This window comes from Penicillium cosmopolitanum (genome assembly GCF_028827165.1).
Source record: "Penicillium cosmopolitanum strain IBT 29677 chromosome Unknown utg000008l:1.0-4398992.0:1.0-4402845.0, whole genome shotgun sequence".
Lineage (NCBI taxonomy): Eukaryota > Fungi > Ascomycota > Eurotiomycetes > Eurotiales > Aspergillaceae > Penicillium > Penicillium cosmopolitanum.
The window spans coordinates 3190222-3210405 of NW_026622678.1; the positions used below are offsets into that span (position 1 = coordinate 3190222).

The window sequence follows — 20184 nt, forward strand, 5'->3', positions numbered from 1 at the left end:
TATCGCGGGATTGGGATTGTGTACACATATTTTAAGGGGCACTGGCATTGGGGAATTTTGTCTCAGGCGGACAGTGGCGCGGCACGGCGTACTCAATCCGTACGAAATGCATGGCATATGAGCCATCATATTTTCTCAGAGTTTGATCGGAAGTTAGCCGTGCTCGCGTGTTTCAAAAGGGGGGGCTCAGGGCTCAGAAATAAGGAGACTCGGATGTTTGAGCCCTGTGAAGATTAGATTCTTAGAAGGGGTTCCCTACGTTGCTGGGGAAGGTAGGGTAGAGAAGGACGCGTGGATGGCAAGTGTCAGGATGTTTCACGTCTATCCCTTGCTAAACGGCATGGCGTCGGGGAACGAGGGCGTCGATCGTCCCTGTCACAGCCCGATCTGGTCCTTGCGTCTAGTGAGGGTCCAGTTTGGTTCAAGTTTGTGGTTTGGTTTGATTTAGCCACGCTTTTCTATTTGTAGTGGCAGTGGCAGTTGCAGCTGTACGAGTACCAGGTCTGTAGGTGGTGCGGTTGGGTGGTTGTGGTTCCAGCCTCAGCTCTGGGAAATTTGAACGCTGTGGCCTTCGTAGAATAGGTAAGTATGGAGCAGCTAATTTAACTACAGTACTATTGTCGATCTTTGGGTCTGGATAGGTTCGTTCGTGTTCATGCCTTGTTCATAGGGTCCTCCCGGAAGTTATATCCCAACAACTCATCGAATCCAGATACCAGCTGTGCGACCCTAACATGAACTATGACTCCGATAGAGTGGGAGCGTTGGAGCGCCAGATTTCTAGCGCGAAAAGTCAAGCGCACAGAGTCGATCCAGACTGAAGGGAGGGGAGGGGATGGGGACGATCGACCTCCCAACCCGGGTGAATCGTCGCAAGATGCAGCGGGGCTGTGCAATCAAGGGATGAATGACATGCACATTCCACGATGGAAAACTGAGTACGAGTACAGAGGAGAGAGTGTACGAAACTCGCTTTTGCTCTTTCTTGTTTCGTCTTATTTCTCTTTTTTTTTTCCTTCTCCCTTTTCTTCCTAAATCACCACACATTCCGCCCTTGATTGTCCGCGTGGTTAACCGGCTCGGGGCGAAAAGTGGAGTTATTTTGTGTGTGTCTTTCTCGTGAGGTTTTTATTTTATTTTTATTTTATTTTCGCGTGCGCTGGGCTTGCATGTACCTCGTTTTTTTGGCAACGAGGGGCCTACTGCATATAACCTTGTCATCCCCGATTCGATCAGTCGCTTTTTCAAGTTCTTCTCTTTCTGCCAGATGTCACACACTCGTTCAAGTTCTTCGTGATCCTGATCTTCCCGATCTATATACTCCCCTCCCCCATATATCCACATCCACCCGAACCACCATCGATCCACTTCTCTATACTTGCTGGTCTCTACTAGTACTACTCGTACTAAACTAAACTGGCGGTGGGATCTTGACCCAATCACATCATCTACATGGAGGTTCGTGTTAGCTGAAGATCCGTCATCTTCCCACCCCCACCTTTCCTCTCCATCTTCCAGTCATCCCAAAGAACCTTAGGTTCAGGTTCAAGTTCAACTTGTTGACACGGTTCCTTTCTTTTCCACAGGACCCTCAAATGACCTGGCAGGACTCAGGTGATGTCCTTCAAGGCATCATGGTCGGCTCTGATGCCCATAACCCACCAACTCTAACCATGGGCGATTCAGCCTCAACATTACTCGACCTCCACCTAAACACAGACCTCTCATCTCTCGAGGCCCATCCTCCCACTCACAACAACTCCTTCCTGGGCCAGTGGTCCTCCTCATCCACTGAACAAAACTTCTACTACCCCCACTACCCCTCCCGACTCACAAGCGCCCAGGATGCCTGGAATCCGCTACAAGTCACCGGCGTTCCATCGTCCGGGATGTCCTCTCATCTAAACGTCTCACCGGGTGGTGATGACTATGCCTTCCACAAACCCCACTATCGAACCCCGTCTGACAGCGGGAGTCAGTATATGGGCAGCTTGATCTCGGGTGACTCCGGGTATGCTAGTAATAATGGCGCGCCTCAGTCTGTTGTTGCTTCTTCTTACGGTATGGACTCAAGTCCGCATCTTAGTGCTAAGGAACATGGGTTTAAGTTCGGTGAGGCTTTGGCTTTTTATGATCAGCAACAGCAGCCTCATGGTATGGGTGTTGGGAATATGTTTATGAAGGATGATTGTTCTTCGCTTTCGCTTGAGTCGGTTAAGTGTGATCATCCTGCTTGTTCGTGGATTGGAAAATGTCCTTCCGATAAGAGGTAAGTTGTCTTCGAGTCCTCTTCACCATCACTAGCAGGGCCAGTACTAATAGATGAATGCAGGAAACACGAAGCTCGCCACCGGAAATCCTTCAAATGTGACGAGCCAAACTGTCCCCGGAAAGAGGGCTTCGGGACCATCAACGACCTTGCCCGCCACAAGAAATGCGTTCATAATAAAGAACCCGAGCGAGGGCCGAAGATGATGTACCTCTGCTTTGGCAAGAACTGTCCACGTCCTAACAAGCGCTGGCCTCGGCTGGATAACTTCAAACAACACCTGAGCCGCATGCACCACGAAGAAGACGCGGACGCACTACTCAAGAAGTCTATGGACTGGTACGAGAGTGTGACTGGTCATCGCGGCCAGAAAATCGAAGACTCCACGCAAGATGATTCGATGCTGGACATCCCGCATGATATGATGTCCACGCATTCTGGAGATCTAGATGCTGATGGGGATATTGCCGAGTCATATTGCAGTTACGATGCAGTAGATTTCCCATCTTCTCGAGACCCAACCCCGAGACCATTCCAGAGCACACAAGACTTTGAAGTCTCTCCTATCCAACAATCTTCACAGTTCTTGTCCCCGCCACTCGTCAATGACACCCGCGTTGAGCGCAGCAACTCCAACCCAGAAACATTCGTCTCCGATGCCGCAGACAACTTAATCACCGCCATGACGAAGAAAATGAACAACCGCCCCCAAAGACAAAGTCACAACAGTGACGAAGGAATCGAGCTCGAGCCTGAGAATCCAAATCTATCTCAACCTCAGCGTCAGATTCTTCAGAAAGTACTATTAGCAGCCCTCGACCGATTATCAGACGACGCCTCAGCCTCAGCCTCAATCTCAGTCCCACCCGCGCCAGTCTCAGTCTCAGTCCCAGCCCCAGCCCCAATCCCAGCACCGACCGAAATCAAACAAGAAGGGTTCCAATGTGATCTCTGTCCTAAACGGACCCGTCTCCGCTGCGAAATGAAGTAAGTCATCGCTCAAAACACTCTCAAGTTCCATTTCCGTTTCGAATATCTAACAATTCCAAACTAGAAAGCACCAAAAACGCCACGAACGACCATACGGCTGTACATTCCCCCACTGCGCAAAATCATTCGGCAGCAAAGCAGACTGGAAACGACACGAGAGCTCACAACACCTCCACATCACGAGCTGGTTGTGTAATTCAAGTTTACACGAGAACGAGGAGGACTCATGCGGCCGAATCTTCTACCGCGAAGAAACCTACATCCAACACCTAACCCAAGGCCACCGCATCGCGAAAGCGAAATTAAAATATACACTGAACGCGACTCGTCTCGATCTTGCGGATTCACGACAGTTCTGGTGTGGGTTTTGCAATCGGTCCATTTATTTGACTGCCGGGGTGACTGGTGCGGCGGCGTTGGATGAGAGGTTTAATCATATTGATGTTGAGCATTTTAAGAAGGGGAGCGTGGGGGGGGGATTGGCGTTTTCCGAGTTCTTCGAGGACGAGGATTCAAGTTGGGGGTGGGGATGATGAGGGGGAAGGTCAGAGGAGGAAGAGGAGGTGTCCTGGTCTTTAATTCTTTAATGTGATATGATTATTTTGGGATAGATTGATGGGGTATGGATGGTTTATGAATATTTTGTATAATGTTATACCATTTTTTTCATGATTGATATTGTTCAGGGCGAGATTTAGAAATATTGTCTGTAAGGAGGTACGAATGAAAGGGCGATGGTATGTGGGATTTGTGACAGAAGCTCAGAACCCCGAAAGTGGTGAATATTTGCGAATATCTAGAGGTTTGGGAGAGAGCGAAACAGCAACGGTCCGCCTCCACAGATATGATGTTCAACTTCACCCGCTTGTAACAAATAACATGTTTGTTGTCTTGGGATGTCTTAAGTAGTGCCTAGGCATCTGCAGATCTGCCTGTATCGAGTTGCCTCCTCCTCTTTCTCTCATGCTCAGCCTTTTTATCAAGTGCCGCTAAAGATTTCTTCATTGTATCTGAGCTGTTCACACCGTTCATTGTCTCTTTCTCAAATTCCGTCTCAGAAAGCTTCGTCATCCAAATCCTCCCAGTTCTACTCCGCACGGCCATCGTTGTAGTAGCGACGGGTGATGTTGAAGCTGATCGGGTGATGTCGATATTGTAAACATCGCCGCCTGCCCAAGAACCTCGGTAGAATGGCCGATAGTCTGGTGGTATGTAGAACGCTCTTTTCCCCTTAAACTCAATCCATGATAGGTCAATTATTGAGTTAAAATAAAAGCCTAGGTATTCGGCATTGCTAACGACAATCCTTGTGGCACTATCATCTTGGGGGTTTAGATCACTGGTTGGCATAGCAAGGCAGCGGAAGCCAGCAACCAGCCACCTATTATCAGGATCGAAGAACAACCTGCTGGGTTGATAACTGATTGGTCGAGAATCAACAATTGCGATGGTGTGACTGGATGTTCCAGTATGTGTATTCCATATGAAAATCAAATGCTCAAGAGATTGGTTTGAATATCCGTCCGGTCGAAAGGCCCGCGATGAGACGGCCACTAAGCTTGAATCATCGCTAAAAGCGACCTTCTCAACCCACCTAACCCGCCCAAAAGAACCCTCGATCAATAGGGGCTCGACAGTGTGCAGTTCCAGGTTCCAAATTATGACACGTTTTGGATATTCAATAGCCACCAGCCTCGAGTCGCGCGAGAAAAGGATTCCTCCCGCTCGTTCGCGTGATAGATGCCGGCTTTCCGCGGCATTCAATGAATGAGTTCGTGCTCCTGTCTTCACATTATAAATCCTGATGTGACCTTTACTTCCGATGAAAGCGAAAGATTCCATATCAAATGAAAATTTGCCCTTTAAACCACCATATGAGGGTATGCGATGCTTTGTGATCCCAGAGAGTGTTTCTCCTATGACAAAAGCATCGTTTTTTGGGATATTCGACCGACATGGTGCAGTGATATAGGCAAATAGACTCCAATCGTGGGATAGTTCAGGTAATTCAGGAAATGCTATGTTTAGTTGCTTCTCAATAACCCCAGTGGAAGTCTGACTGATTATGACGCGGCTATGTCTCTTCAATAGTGCAACTCGCTCCAGATCGGTTGAAAAGATCGGTTCAGTATCAAGTGCCGCGCGAACACGATTCGGCGAGCCTTGGGACGTTTGATCATGGGACTTGTTTGCCTCGTTCAGCAACATAGTCATATCCCAGATTCTGACGAGTAGATCTGACACTGATGCCAGTAGACTGCTGTCATGCGATAGTGAGAATTGAACGGATGCGGAACCATCCAGCGTCCTGATTGTAGACCAGTCAAAAGTGCTCCAGATTTTTATCTGCTCGTATTTTGCTCCTGATACCAATAGTCTCGAGTCTCGGGAGAATTTTAACGAGTTAACCTGTCCGTGGTGGTCATTTAGGGTTTTCTCGAGCGACCATGAAGCAGTATCCCAGATCGAGACGGCACCCTTGGATCTGCCGCATGCTAACATTCTAGAGTCATGTGAAAAATCGATCGAACAAAATCTTTCGGTTCCGATTCCTGGTAATGATATGCTAAGGCGAGCTGCTGAGATATCCCAAACATTAACCTCATACCTGTTACCCAATGCCAGAAACTGCGAGTTTGGTGAAAATGATATCAAACTTGATTGGCGGCCATTTAGTTTTGGGTGAAATTCTTGGAAGGTATTTGTGAGCAACCACGTTTCTGTTTCCCAGGTGTAGATACCATGATAGCTCCAAGTGGAGGTAGCTAGCAAAGTCTTGGAATCGTGCGTAAATGCTAAATATTCGATCTTGTCGCCACATTGAAGGATTTGCATCAAATTACCTGTCACGACGTCCCAGATTGAGATTTCTTTCTCTTCCCCGTGAGATGATACCAGCAGTCTTGAGTCGTAAGAGAATACTAAGGGAACTTCGCCATTAATATTTTCGGCAGACGCTATCCCTAGCTTGTTTCTGAGAAGCCCTGTGGGCATATCCCAAACTGAAATCGTTCTGTCTGCCGAGATTGATGCCAGAAGCTTGGAGTCATGTGAAAAGGTCACAGCCTTGAATTCTGATACACCTTCCAAGGTCTGAATCAAAGGGCTCCAGGTTCCATCGACAAGCGGTTTCTTCAGTATCCATTTAGGCTCATCCTTGGTAAACAACTTGCGAGTCAAGCTTTTTGGGGGGAGAATAACAGTGCAGAAACGTATGTTTGGAGAGGGGCCATTTGGATGAGGGGGGCGTTGTGAAGAAGAAAGCGGTACATGTCCTGAAGAAGATCCAAAAACATGGGCCACCGTGACCCGTAAAATCCCTATGCAATGTTAGGTTTGCTTGTAACTTTTTGCAGCAAGATTTCACGTAGACTAACTGACTTTCATCAGATTTTGAAGTTGGATAACCGCAATTATTCCATCGCCAGTTGCGCCAATCAGGGACAAAGCTTCAATCCAGTGAAGAAGATGCTTGTTGAAAAATTGGTGCACTTCGCCATGATCTCGGAGTGCATATTCAGCCTCGCTGCATTCTTTGCCTGCCTCGCAAAGATGGTTAGCCCAGTAGATACACGAGTAGCGAATTTGTCTCAGCGGATCAGGATCTGGGGCTTTGATTTCTTTGATAAGGATTCCAGGACAATAAAGCTGGTAAATATCTCGGCTGAGCTGGTTTGACATGGCCTCAATTGAGCGTGAAAAGAGATCGAAATGAGTAGTAGCATAGGATGCCTCAAAGATCGCAGATTCTGCAGTGCTGCTCAAGTAGTCTCTTGCTGATTGGTGAATGAATTCCACGAGATCGTCCTGAACCCTAAAAAATGATCCGCACATAGTCACAAGCTTCTTGACATTCCTAGAAGCACTCGATATTTCGGTGGGTAATCCAGCCAGAACCGATATCTCTCCCAATGCAAGGGGGCGATATGCGAGAGTAGCCGTCGCAAGGATTCGATGACAGAATTCCGGGTTTTTCCAACCGAGATGATTGATCTGGCTTATCATCTTGCCATAGAGCCCTTCAAGCCCGAAGGGTAGACTGTTGAGAACAAAGAGAACATCCCATTCATTGGCCTTCTCGAGTTCTTGAATGACGAGAGCTGCCCAGAGAAAAGTATGAGCTGCCTTCTCACGCATGGTGTTTTGGACCTCATCTCGCTTCTCTTCGTCGTCACTCAAGGCCTCTAAAGTCGCAACTTTGGTTTCAATGTAATATCCCACGGCACTAGCCATATCATCTTGGTTGTCTGTAAGATCCAAATGCAATTGCTTGCTAGGCTCAGCTCGACCGAGTTTATTAACAATGGTTGGCACTTTGCGGCTGGAAACAATCCATTTCACAGAAGGCGAGGCCGATACGTTTTGAGCAATAAACGATAACAGCTGATCCTGATTCGTTTCGCATTCATCAAGTGCATCAATGACTATATATGCCCTTCCGATATTGGGATCACGTAGTATGCGAGCAGCCACTTCTGATAATGCAAAAAAAGAGCTCCCGTCTTCAAATATGCTCTTGTGGCGATCATATATCTCGCGAACGTGGGCTATCAAAGGAGGCCTTTTCCGAATGAGTCGGTAGATCAGGCCTCGTAGAGTAGCTTTGGAAGTATTCATGGGCGCATTTGTACCCTGGCAAAAGAAATAGGCAAGATTAGCCTCCGGGGCCGAATGCTCCAGCTCTTCAATGATGCCTATCAATAGCATCGTTTTCCCGTGGCCAGGATCACCTTTTATCCAAAGGAGTTGTTTTCCGCTGTCATTTTGCAATTGAAGAAAGTTTGGATGGTGCAATATCCATTCATAAGAGCCTTTCAAGAGTCCGCCCTTTACGTGCTCAATATTCTTCATGTGGTGATGGGGATCTGATACTGCAGGATACGAAGACAAAAGTGCCGAAAGGCATTCATTGTCACCGTCATCTGACCAAGTTCTAATCATCAGTCTCACGATCATTCGAATTTTTAATGGGTATAAGCGAATTTGGGATATTTGGAGTACCTGGAGAAGGACCGGTCGAACTTGAATAGTTGATAGTACCATTATTAGTCACGACTTGGCATCCTGAGTTTGTGTCACCAAAGGATACATTGGCTGACATTATGACATAGCAAATATCTTAAAGCAACATCTCCTGAAGGGTATAAAGCGTAATATGAAGTCGGGCGCTTCAGTGGGTGAGGGGCAACAATCAGCCTCACCGTCACATGACTTGACGGCGCTATGAACTGCACTATGATTTGCTCTGCTTTTTGCCCTCTGTGATGGCAAGGAAATGAAAATTCGAGATCTAGATGTAGATAAAATAATGTACAATTGATATATCAGGTTGTCGCTGACTTTTATTTCTGCGCGGCCGCCAACTCGCGAGCCTTCTTCTCCAGTCCAGCCATTTCTTCTAGGAAACATCAGTATCGAATCTCAAACACCATGAAGTTAGAAACAATAAATACCGTTCTTTTCCAGCTTCGACTCATCCATCTCAAGCTTCAGCCAGCTCCAGTAGATAATTTGATAGGTGAGGACTGCCCCAAGGAAGACTTTGCCGAAGGGGCCCATGAAGGTCTTATATTTGGACATCTGGCCACTTGTCAGTCCATCATTATATTCAAAATATGCCTTCATGTATCGCGATAGACATTTGAAGACCCTTAGAAAGTCCTTCCCAGGACACTTACCGATTCCCGATAGGCACTGGGCTTTTCGGCGTTGCGCAGTAACGGCGTTGAAGAGAGGAAGCGCTTGGCTGGCGCACGGGCGGCTAGCCCGAGCCCGAGGCGGGATGCGGAAGCCAATCTTTGGGCTGATTGACGGAGGAGCATCTTCTGAGTTGATGTATGATGTATTGTGGATTGTCTGGAAGTGTTGCGTTGCTGGCTGGGGGTTGAGGGAGCGCGGATATGACGAATGGGGTTTAGCGTTGATTTTGGGTCGGCACGCGTGGTCTTGGCACTGGGTTGAGAGTGACGGAGTGGACTTGGTTTTTGGATAAATTAGGGCCGTAATTGTTCTGAGAGGAGGAGATGCTAAATGAGAAGTGTACCTTGTGAGGAATACTCAATTGTTGCCTGTCACGCATTTACTATTGTACTCCAGGGCTAGTACTACTATTAGCATTATCTATGACTGGATTACCTTATACCCTTGGTATATATTGCTGGCCCATAATTGCCTCCGGCGAGAATATATTTCAACCAAGCTTGGACTTCATGCGAAGCAGCCAATAGAGCTTCACCAAGAGAGTTAAATGTTCAAAACATCCACCATTGAGTATATCTACAGCACTCTTTGACTATTATGGACAGATTCTGGCCTCCGCTCCATTTGGCGCACAGCCACTGCCTGATCTATAGATGAGTCAGCAGTCACATGATATCAGGTCCGGTTGAATTCTGGCGGGCAGGCATAGGAAGGAGCCACAACCCAAATGTTAGAAAGCGCCCAGGAGTGCTTCTTCCAAGTCCCTAACTGTCCTCTGACACCTCCTTTCACCGTCATGATCCCCCGGCCTCCCCATCGCGCCTGGGGCCCGATACACTGCAATCGGGGGTCTATCGCATTGGATATGATTATTTTAAGTGAATGATGAGCTCAAATCAGCTCGCCATTCATCATTTATGGGGGTCGAACTTGGGCATGGGCCAACAGGGTGAAGCCGAAGGTATTCGACTGAGGATGGCCGAGTGGTCCGTGCGGGGATGACTAAACCACCAGCCACACTTTCCCCCTGTGGCTGGTGGACCATTCAGCCCAAGTGCGAGTCCTTTCCGCCCTGGGTCATTCACTGCTCGTGTTGATCGAGATAGATGGGCTGTATTTCTAACTGCTCTGCAATCTGTCACATCTTGCATTGTGTTGCTGTCCCAGAGGTCTCTCCTTGTCTAGATCCCTCTAGTTTGGACGCGTCAAATCTGAGTCCGTGAGACCTCCACCGATTGTTACCGATTGTTACCGGTTGCGCCTCACCATCCCTCCTGTCGCCATCTTCAACTCGTCGATCAGCAATTGTCCCGTGGGTCATCGACTGCGACTGAGGGAACCCTTCTCTGTGGGCTGCGCGCCTCCTACCCCAGTCTTTCTTTCGTCGCCGCAACCGATCTGTCTTATCCTTTGTAAGCTCCCCATCGTGTCCTTGCTATCGCGATGCACTCGACTATCGAGACAATCATCGAATCTCAGCCCATTTTCAACCGATATATCCCCAGCTTGCTGTTTTTTCGCGATTCCTCTGAGCCCTGGCTGACCCAAGTGTTCCACTAGTCTGATCCCTCCCTCTGCCTCGTTCGCCCACCATGCGCGGCGGCAAGCGCACCCTCGAGGAGCTCGCCAACAAATCCGATTCGAACGACGAAGACTACAGCGATTCTCCCGCCCCACGAAGATCAAAGTCAAGCCCCAGAAAGAAACCCGGACACGGACACGCCAAGAAGAGGCGACGTCGTGATTCGAACAATGATATTGTGTCCGATGGCCTCGATCTGAGCGACGAGGATTTATCCTTCAGCGAATCAGAACAGGAACAAGACGACCCTAATGTCCCGCGCAATGCAAGAGGCACTGCGCGTCGAAGAACAACAACTCAATCTCGACCGACGTATGAGGAACCCTCCGACGAGGAGTCGTCAGAACGAGACGAGAATGCCGACTCAGATGCCGACGGAGAAGCTGAAGACGCTATCGATGGATCTTCGCCCAAGAAGAAATCTGCTATCGTTACGTTAAAGCTAAACCCCGAAATCCTACAACAACCACAATTCGCTACTCGAAGAATGACTCGTCGTACCCGTGGCGCCTCAGAGGACATTTATGCCTTGACCAATTCTGGACGCCATATGGAGACCGTTGAACGTGGCACTCTCAGCCCAGAAGCTGAAGGTTTGCGCCGGAATTCACGGGGCCACCGATCATCGAAGCAACCTGTTTTGAGTGAGGTTATGGAGACAACCTTGGAGGTCATGGAAAGTGCGCCTCAGAGCTTTGCCGAAGGTGATACGCCAGCTGTCCCCGACGCCGAGGATAATAATGGTGATGTCGACATGGCCAATGATGATGGGGTCGTCCCAGAGTCCGAGAATGGTGACGCGAAGGTCGAAAATGTCGCGGACGAGGACGAAGATGAAGATGACGAAGGACCTATCTCTCGGCGACGAAGCCGGCCGAATCGGGACCAGGCAGATAACGAAGAGGAGCCTGAAAATGAAGAACCTGAACGCCGTCGGTCTGGCCGCAAGAAGCCATCCTCACAGCGCAAGAACGACGAGAGCGACTTCGAACCAGAGGAAGAAGCTTCCAACGACGAGTCTGTGGATTCACATTCTGCCAAATCCTCGCCTCGAAAACAAAGCCAGGCTCGCGATGAAGAAGAAGAAGACAGCGCCACTGGCCGGCGTGCAGGTTTGCGCAAACGACCTTCACGCCCCCAGTCCGAAGTCGCAGAGGAACTTGCCGAAGAACTGCAAGATCTGCGAGGCGGTCGCCCTCGCCGTCGTATGGCGCAAGAGGTAGTTTACGAAAAGCCTCGTCGGAGCCGCAAGGATGTTGATTATCGCATCATCCGTCCTGACTTGGTCCTGGCAGCCGATGATGCCGACAATGATTTAGTCACCGAGTCTCCATCTCGCCGTGGGCGTGGTGGTGGCGGTGGAGGTTGGCAACGAAGTTTGTTCCCAACATATGGTCCATTCGGCGGAGGTGGGCCTGCTGCGATTCTTGGCCCTCCTGGAGCCCCTGCTGCGACTGGTGGCGTGGAAAGCGACAGTAGTGATGACGAAATTCCTCAGCCTCACCATCCGAAGGGTCATGGCCTAGCTACCGGCGGCCTTGTACCTCAAACTCATTCAGGCGACCCGGCCCAAAATACCTCTGGCACACCAGCCAACTTCGGCAAGGTCAAGGACAAGCAAGCACTGGCTGATGCGGATCCGCTTGGTGTGGATATGAACGTCAACTTCGACAGTGTAGGTGGATTACAGGGACACATTGATCAACTCAAGGAGATGGTCTCGCTTCCATTGCTGTATCCAGAAATTTTCCAAAGGTTCCATATCACCCCTCCTCGGGGTGTGTTATTCCATGGTCCTCCTGGTACCGGTAAGACACTTTTGGCTCGGGCATTGGCAAACAGTGTTAGCTCCGAAGGCCGCAAGGTCACTTTCTACATGAGAAAGGGCGCAGATGCTTTGAGCAAATGGGTTGGTGAAGCCGAGCGTCAACTCCGACTTCTTTTTGAAGAAGCACGCAAAACGCAGCCCAGTATTATCTTTTTCGATGAGATTGATGGTAAGAAGTTCTCCCCATTGTTAAAACCTTTTTTGCTAATCGGTTTTTTATAGGTCTGGCGCCCGTGCGTTCCAGTAAACAGGAACAAATCCATGCATCGATTGTCTCCACTCTCCTGGCATTGATGGATGGTATGGATGGACGTGGTCAAGTCATAGTGATCGGTGCAACCAACCGACCTGACTCTGTTGACCCTGCTCTTCGCCGCCCTGGTCGCTTCGACCGCGAGTTCTATTTCCCACTTCCTAATCTTGAAGGTCGACGTGCGATCTTGGACATCCACACCAAGGGGTGGGACCCTGCCCTCCCCCTCCATATCAAAGATGAGCTAGCCAAGATCACCAAGGGCTACGGCGGTGCCGACTTGCGAGCTCTCTGTACCGAAGCTGCTCTCAATGCTGTTCAGCGAGAATACCCCCAGATCTACAAGTCAGACAAAAAGCTCATCATTGACCCCAAAAAAATCGATGTTATCCCCAAGGATTTCATGCTGGCAGTCAAGAAGATGGTTCCGTCCTCTGAAAGAACAACTTCCTCTGGCGCAACCGCATTGCCGCAGAAGGTCGAACCCCTGCTGCGCCAGGCGCTTGCCGATATCGAGGCTTCTCTCGCTGAGATCTTACCGCAGCGAAAGAGACTTACTGCTCTAGAGGAAGCTCAGTACGAGGAGCCCGCAGATGGAAATGGATTCCGACGAGAACAAATCATGCAAGACTTTGATCGTTCGCGAATCTTCAAACCGCGCTTGCTTCTCCGTGGCTCCCGAGGAATGGGACAGAAATATCTCGCAGCGGCCCTCCTCCATCATTTTGAGGGTCTTCACGTTCAAGCATTCGATCTTCAAACGCTTCTCAGTGATTCAACAAGGTCGCCAGAGGCGACTGTAATCCAGCTTTTCTCCGAAGTGAAAAGAAACAAGCCAAGTGTAATCTACATCCCGAACCTTCACTCTTGGTCAGAAACGGTTGGCCACGCTGTAATATCCACGTTCTTGGATTCACTTGACTCAATACCGCCCACTGATCAAGTTCTACTACTTGGTGTGCTTGAGTCAGGCGAAAGGGAAACGGACCCCGCCTTACTCAAGGAACTTTTCGGTTTCTCCAAGATGAATATGTTCGATATTGAAGCTCCTGGGAACAAAGCACGACATGAATTCTTTGAGAAATTGATCGAATACGTTCAAACCGCCCCAACCGACTTCCCTGATCCTGCAAAGCGCAAAATGCGGAAACTCGAGGAGCTCGAAGTTGCACCTCCGCCACCTCCCACGCCTGAATCGCAAATGACAAAGGAACAGATTAAAGCCCAGAAGAAGAAGGATCGTCAGACCCTCAATCTCCTGAAGATCCGAATTCAGCCGATCATGGACCAGATTAAGAAATACAAGCGTTTCCGGGCCGGAGTGATCGATGAAGCACAAATCCGATACCTGTGGGAAGAGGCGGATCCGAATATTGTGACTAGTGATGTCCCTGTCGACGATCCGTATACCTACAGACCTTTCGAGAAGGATTACGATAAAAACGGCGTTCCTGGTCTTCGCGAGACCGTGTCCGGGAAGTTTTTCTACAATATGGAGATTGTCACAATGGAGAAGCGCCTGTCCAATGGTTACTACAAACGCCCATCTGACTTTTTGGCGGACATCAAGCGAATTGCCAAGGATGCACGCCAATTGGGTGACCAAGAACGACTGTTGCGTGCGAATGAACTTCTATCTAATGTCGAAGTTGATATTTCTACTATCGAATCGGCCGAGCCAGCGCTCCTGGCAGAATGTGAGAATCTTTATCTTCGTGATATGGCTCGTGAAAAAGAGGCGATCGAGCGTGCCAAACTCGCTGCTGAAGAAGCGGAGAAGGCAGCTTCACGACCCGTCTCTTCTAACGGACTCCTTGGTAATACTGAATCAAAGGCTTTCTCTGCCCATGATTCGCGTCCAGTTACACCTACCAAACTGTCAAATGTCAGCTTTGTTAACGGGAACCACAACGGTGGTGGCTCAGATTTGAATGAGTCCGGTTCTCATGCTCAGAGCAATGGCTCCCATGGCGATGGTGACGGCGACGTTTTCATGACCAACTCTGAGGATCATTCTGGCGATCACTCTGGCAGCAAGGATACCCAACACAGCTCGTTCGGACCCTCCGCGCAGCCGAAGCCAGCATACTCGCACACTGCGCCGTCCCAGCAGCTTCGGCGAGAGTCTGGTCTATCCAGCTTTTCACAAAAGGGACCCATGACTCCCATGGCTCCTGGGTCTCAACCAGCTGATTACACAAACGAAGCGTCTACTACTCAGACAACCTCCGAGAAGAAGTCCTCCGAGCAATTGTCCAACCAACAAAATCAGACCCAGAGTCCTCAGGTCTCACGGCACGAGTACCCCGACCTTACGCAATATCCCGATCGAGTCTCGCAGGAGGAACATCTGCCCGATACCCAGCAAGGAGGTAGCAGCCAGCCTTCCCCGCTACCGCGGGACTCGCAAGCCTTGACCCAAGCAGACGAGCATAGCGGCTTGAATGGCAGCCACTCGCAGTCACAGCCAAAGCCACAGCCTCCTCTATTTGATGCCTCCAAGCCCACAGCGAATACGTCCGCCAATCTTCAATCGTTGCTGAATAGTGAGCCGACGCCTGATCTTGTTATTGACCACGAGTACATTATGCACCTGCACACCGAGTTGACTCAGCAAACAAGCGGCTGCTCTGTGGCGCAGCTCGAGCAGGTCAATGCTCGGTTGATGGATTACATCTGGCGTATGCGCGGCGAGTGGAACCGGACAATTGTGGCCAAGGGTATCACCGAAACGTTCAATGCGACCTTGGAGGATATGCAGTCCATGCAGGAGGTCGGGCCAATTAGCCATAATACCAAGCAGCAGATGGCCAATCAGCCATACTAACTGCTGCTGGTGACGGTTTAGAGGCTGTTTTGCGATCATCTTCGTTTTCTTTCCACCTGTTAATACATTTTATGTTGTTTTTTCAAACCTACTGTCATGTCTAGGCCCGGCGTTTCATTCTGTCATGAATAATTGTTCTCCACTATACCGACTTTTTCGTTTCCTTCTTTTCTTTTCTTTTTTTTCGAGGCCGAGTGTGAGTGAGAGAGAGTGGGTACAAGCGAAATGGGAGAGTTATGGGAGGTCCCAAACACGTACATCTAGAAAGAAATGGAAACACGATCTGAATTTTATCAAACTACTGTAGAAGAATCTTCATAACTTCAAAGAAATGTCCAAATTGTTCCCATAATCTTATTGTCGACAGGTCTTTGTGCTGACCTCGAATCTTATACTTCGTGGACATGTGACGTTCGACCCACTAAACACCTGGCCTTTGCGGTCCTGCACCTTGTTTCCGAGACCCTTCTTTCAACAATTCCACCACCAACCTCGAATTCGCTCCGAAATTCTCTCCTGAGATCATGACCAGAGCTTGAACTATCTACAAACCCCCTTTCGACCTCCGGCGCCCCCTTTCTCATAAGATACACACTCTCTACCGCATATCTACCACACCCGCACCGCAAACATGGTGAACTGGCTCAGTCTCGCCGTGCCTTTGGCCTACTTGGGTGTACTCATTGGTTCTCTCGCAACATTCTCTTCTCTATACCGAAAGCGAAAGGCCCGTACGTCTCTATATCTCTCTTTGGAATCCAATCCACTTGTGTCCCGATCCCGTCTTTGCCCTTTACCCCTCGCACTATGTGGGAATGGAATCAAGCGCCGAGCTAACAACACTTCTTCCTTCGCTTTAGAAAAAGCTATGTCCCTGGAACCCTGGTTCCCAGCACACCTCCAACGTGATATTTATTTCTCACTCCTCCACCTCGACCCCTCCTCCCAATCCGAGAAAAAGACTCCCAATGTCCCCGAGTCCGTTCAGAAGGCTGCGCTCCTGCGCCGCGCGACTGAGGATATTCGCCGCGTCATGACTCTTCGTAACCAGAAGCAAGCGCTCTCTGTACTTCTCCAGCGCGGCAGTGTCGGTGATGACCTGTGGCAGCGATTTATGCGGGCCGAGAAGGAGATGGAGGAGGAGGTGCGCGATGTTGTTTCCGAGGTATGATTTCAACCGCTATGGGGGGGTCTTGGAGTTTTCGCTCGGAGATTGCTTTCAGAGCTAGCTCTTCACCTTCGGCCTTGCTGTGAACTTCGTTACTGACTAACTCTTTCTTTCTCCACAGGCAAACGCCTACACTCCCAACTGGGGCCAGACAATCTTCCAATCCGCCAACGAAATGATGAACAACGAAATCTACCGCCAAAGGATCAAAGAGCATGAGGATAAGCTCGACGAGGAGCGCGTTTGGTGGGAGAAGAAGCGCACCAGCGTGAAGGAGAGCTTCATGAAGGAGCTGAATGAGGATGAGACTTCGTCGCCACAGACTCAGTCCCAGACCCAGTCCCCCGCTGCTAAGGCTTCTGAGATCGCACCCGCGACGCCCGCGAAAACGGCAGCTTCGGTACAGGGTAGTGATGATGATGCAGTGTTGGTTGAGGCAGACCCGTCGAGTAACCAGGCTTCGCCGAGTGGTGGGAAGAAGAAGAAGGGCAAGGGCAAGAAATAAATGGCGCACGGGCTTGTACTATTATTTCTTTCTGCTCCTGTCTTTAATCCAATAGTTATTTCATATAGAATTACCATCTGGGTATTGTTTGGGATTTTCAATGTTTTTATTTAGAGACTGGGGTTGTGTTGTATGGCTTTAGTAGTACTAGGATTCATGTTGACAGATCTCGGGAAAAGAGTGCTCATGCATGCGAGTGGGTATACCGTGATTGAGCATAAGTTAAGAGAGGGAAGTGTACATTCCGATTCAAGATTCGACAAGAAGTAATATACAGGCCTGTTTCTATGCAAGGCTTAGAGAATAATTAAGAAAACGCCAGTCCATGCAGTGAACTTCCAAATAAAAAAACAAACCCAGCCTCAGAAATTAAAGCAGTTGGCTGTCATTCACCCCGAGAGGCGGACCGAGATCGATATTTCCAACTTGCATCTCCGCTGCAGCAATGGCAAGCTTTTCTTCCACTCGAGCGGGATCAAGACTTTCTGCACGACTCAGAACAATACGCAGCAGATTAGCCATGATCTCAAGCTGATACTGTTGCTTTTCGTGAGGGTCAAGCTGATCAACACTCAATCCTTGCGTACGCAAAGCCATGGATTTACGTTCGCCAAGCATCTCGAGTAGGCGGGTAACTTGGGTGATGCTCTCTTTGCTTCGGGGTGTTGAGGATAAGCGGCGAAGGCGGCGCTTGGGGGTATCAGTTGGAACGCTTGCTAAGCGGGCTACCTGCAAGACTATCATGCGGGCAGTAGTATCATCTGGTGTATAACCGAACATTGCTCGCATAGAATGCAAAGCAACGAGTGTACCGGAAACATCTTTTGACAGACAGAAGCAGCGTACAATCTGGTCATATAGATCCTTCGAGAACTGCGACATCGTCTCTTGTCGGGCACGCGAAGGAAGCTTTGAATACCATTTGATCATATTGGCATATAGCTCACGAGCAGATGGGAAGCCGGCATCAAACGCAGTGCGCCCGCGATCGTATTGAATCTTGGCACAATCCCATAGACAAGCGTATGTCTCGAGATCGGGTCGGACACTGACAGACATCTTTTGGAACTTTGACCACAGAGATCTGATGTCTTGTTTCCGGAGATCCGCATAGAGCAGATGATTCATGAAGTATGCATTTGGCTGGATTTGGGCATCCCCAAGGCATTTGACCAGGTATTTCACCATGTCGTCATCGCCTCGACGGGTATAGTGAAGAAGCAGAATGGAAAAGGTTTCGATACCGGCAGAAGGTACTTCCCGCTTCAGGAATTTCGGTATCCGGCTGGGATCGGTCACCACTTGATTCGCTTCAAGCTGAGGGGCTGGTTTAGCTGGCTGGAATCGCTCCAAACACCATCGATTCGGTGTTGGATCATGGCCCATCCAAGTCGCTCGGCCTTGTCTCGCGAAGCGGCGTTGCCCTCGCGGAGCCAACCGGCCATTATTCCATTCAGATGCTTGTTATCTGGCTTGATCCCACGCTCGTACATAAGCTCGATTACCAGGGCAGCCGAGTCAACCTGGCCCATTCCAATAAGCTTTTTCATCCAGCTTGCATAAAAGAATCGATTTTGGAACCGACGGGGTAAGAGTGTGAGTGCCGAAAGAGACACCTTGTTGACCGCTTTCTCGTCGATGCTTGAAGCATGGAGATTACCAGCCAGGCCGAGAGCTGCTTTGTAAAGAGCCGTGGAATCGTTGGCTGGGTCTTGCCCAGTCACCATCATGTCCTTGAAAATGGCGACTGCAGTATCCAATCGACCGGCTGTAAGAAGACTAATGCTGACTTTATCATAGTCTTCCATTGTCATGTCTGGACCCAAGAATGTCTTCAGTTGTAGATATAGGGCCCATGCTTTGACCTCGGCTTCTGCCCCTGGGAACCTTCCCCAGGCTGTAATGACTGGTATCAGCACTCGTGGTTGGCGGGTGTTGTCATTCGAAAGAAAAGCCAATGCGATATCCTGGGCTCGTTGAGGGTTGTTTTCAGCCGCGAATAATCGTACACCAAGCATCCAGTATTCTTCCAGGTCTTCCTTCGTTTGAGATAACTTGGTTTGATAAGCTTCCCACTGTTCCAATGCTTTTCCAGGATCACCACCATCGTTCAGAACTTTGATATAGGAGAGGATCTGGGGTGTGGAGAGAGGTTTGTCGATAGCGGCTGCGTCTTGAACGAGGGTTTGGAGGTGTGTTGATCGCGCGGATTTGGCTGAATTGTCGGTAGCTTGTGATTCCCATACTATGTCCATAGCTTCTGCTGGAAGCGCATCGAGGAAGCCTGGAATGGCCTGTTTGCACCGGCGATAGCACTTCCATACCTCCTGCCTGGCGCGTTCGTCCGCTCCATTTGCAGTATATCGTTGTAGCGAGTTCTTCAATCGAATGGCGTAAGGATGAGAATCGGGGCCTTCGAGCTTTGCCTCAGCGAACTTCTTGGTAGCCAGCCTCCGACGCTGTCTGGCGCCATCTTGCCAATTCTCTTCCTCCAGCGCCATTCCGTGGAATTCCTCCTTCAGCATAATATCCAATTCCCCATCGAATACATCGTTTAGCGAAGGTTGCGGTTCTGCAGGGTTCTCTTCGTCATATTTCCGTAGGGCCTCCAGGGCAATCTTCCGGTCGTTCTCTGGCAAACTTTGGATAAAAGGGCTGTCGGGGTCGAAAGGCCCTTTCTCTAACTCCTTGAGTTCTTCTTCAAGCTTCGCCAGCTCCTGCTCAACCTCTTCTCTTTCCTCATTATCCTCGGCTTCGGGGTCAATCTTGCGTCGCTTCTTGCCATCTTGTTCGTAGAAGTTAACTTTGTCGTTTGGCCCGCCAAAGTCGAGACGGCGCGCGGTCACAGCGGAAAAGGAACGTCGGGGAATCGACGGGCTGCGAGCCGTATAATACCACCGAGCTCCTCGAACAACCTGGCGGAGCATATGGAATTAATTAATCGATCATGGGGGGAGGAGGAAAGGTGGGAGGTGGGTTGATAAAGTTGATAAGAGTCGCAGAAGTTCGCCGCACGACTTCCGTCGATTTTCCCCTTTTTCGGGTTTAGCGTCTTCCGCCCT

General features: G+C 49.5%; 7 protein-coding genes across 7 annotated transcripts; 3 read left to right on the top strand and 4 right to left on the bottom strand.

Annotated features, from left to right (window-relative positions):
- Positions 1 to 1452: 1452 nt before the first annotated feature.
- Positions 1453 to 3792, top strand: N7509_007786 (putative C2H2 finger domain protein; the record flags this gene model as incomplete). Its single annotated transcript, XM_056632423.1, has 4 exons — positions 1453 to 1458; positions 1551 to 2269; positions 2333 to 3256; positions 3324 to 3792. The coding sequence occupies 4 exons, from the start codon at positions 1453 to 1455 to the stop codon at positions 3790 to 3792; spliced, it is 2118 nt and encodes a 705-aa protein (XP_056487974.1).
- Positions 3793 to 4171: 379 nt separating this feature from the next.
- N7509_007787 (WD40 repeat domain-containing protein) lies at positions 4172 to 5761 on the bottom strand (the record flags this gene model as incomplete). Its single annotated transcript, XM_056632424.1, has 1 exon — positions 4172 to 5761. The coding sequence occupies one exon, from the start codon at positions 5759 to 5761 to the stop codon at positions 4172 to 4174; it is 1590 nt and encodes a 529-aa protein (XP_056487975.1).
- An 870-nt stretch (positions 5762 to 6631) lies between these two features.
- On the bottom strand, positions 6632 to 8110 carry N7509_007788 (NACHT domain-containing protein; the record flags this gene model as incomplete). Its single annotated transcript, XM_056632425.1, has 1 exon — positions 6632 to 8110. One exon carries the CDS (start codon positions 8108 to 8110, stop codon positions 6632 to 6634), a length of 1479 nt encoding a protein of 492 aa, XP_056487976.1.
- A 491-nt stretch (positions 8111 to 8601) lies between these two features.
- N7509_007789 (uncharacterized protein) lies at positions 8602 to 9081 on the bottom strand (the record flags this gene model as incomplete). Its single annotated transcript, XM_056632426.1, has 3 exons — positions 8602 to 8657; positions 8713 to 8878; positions 8938 to 9081. 3 exons carry the CDS (start codon positions 9079 to 9081, stop codon positions 8602 to 8604), a joined length of 366 nt encoding a protein of 121 aa, XP_056487977.1.
- A 1470-nt stretch (positions 9082 to 10551) lies between these two features.
- Positions 10552 to 15449, top strand: N7509_007790 (chromatin segregase YTA7; the record flags this gene model as incomplete). Its single annotated transcript, XM_056632427.1, has 2 exons — positions 10552 to 12538; positions 12592 to 15449. 2 exons carry the CDS (start codon positions 10552 to 10554, stop codon positions 15447 to 15449), a joined length of 4845 nt encoding a protein of 1614 aa, XP_056487978.1.
- Positions 15450 to 16080: 631 nt separating this feature from the next.
- Positions 16081 to 17122, top strand: N7509_007791 (Sec63 complex subunit SEC66; the record flags this gene model as incomplete). The annotated part of the gene is made up of 3 exons (XM_056632428.1): positions 16081 to 16180; positions 16310 to 16614; positions 16739 to 17122. 3 exons carry the CDS (start codon positions 16081 to 16083, stop codon positions 17120 to 17122), a joined length of 789 nt encoding a protein of 262 aa, XP_056487979.1.
- Positions 17123 to 17491: 369 nt separating this feature from the next.
- On the bottom strand, positions 17492 to 20049 carry N7509_007792 (pentatricopeptide repeat protein; the record flags this gene model as incomplete). Its single annotated transcript, XM_056632429.1, has 2 exons — positions 17492 to 18447; positions 18480 to 20049. The coding sequence occupies 2 exons, from the start codon at positions 20047 to 20049 to the stop codon at positions 17492 to 17494; spliced, it is 2526 nt and encodes an 841-aa protein (XP_056487980.1).
- Between the last annotated feature and the right edge of the window lie 135 nt (positions 20050 to 20184).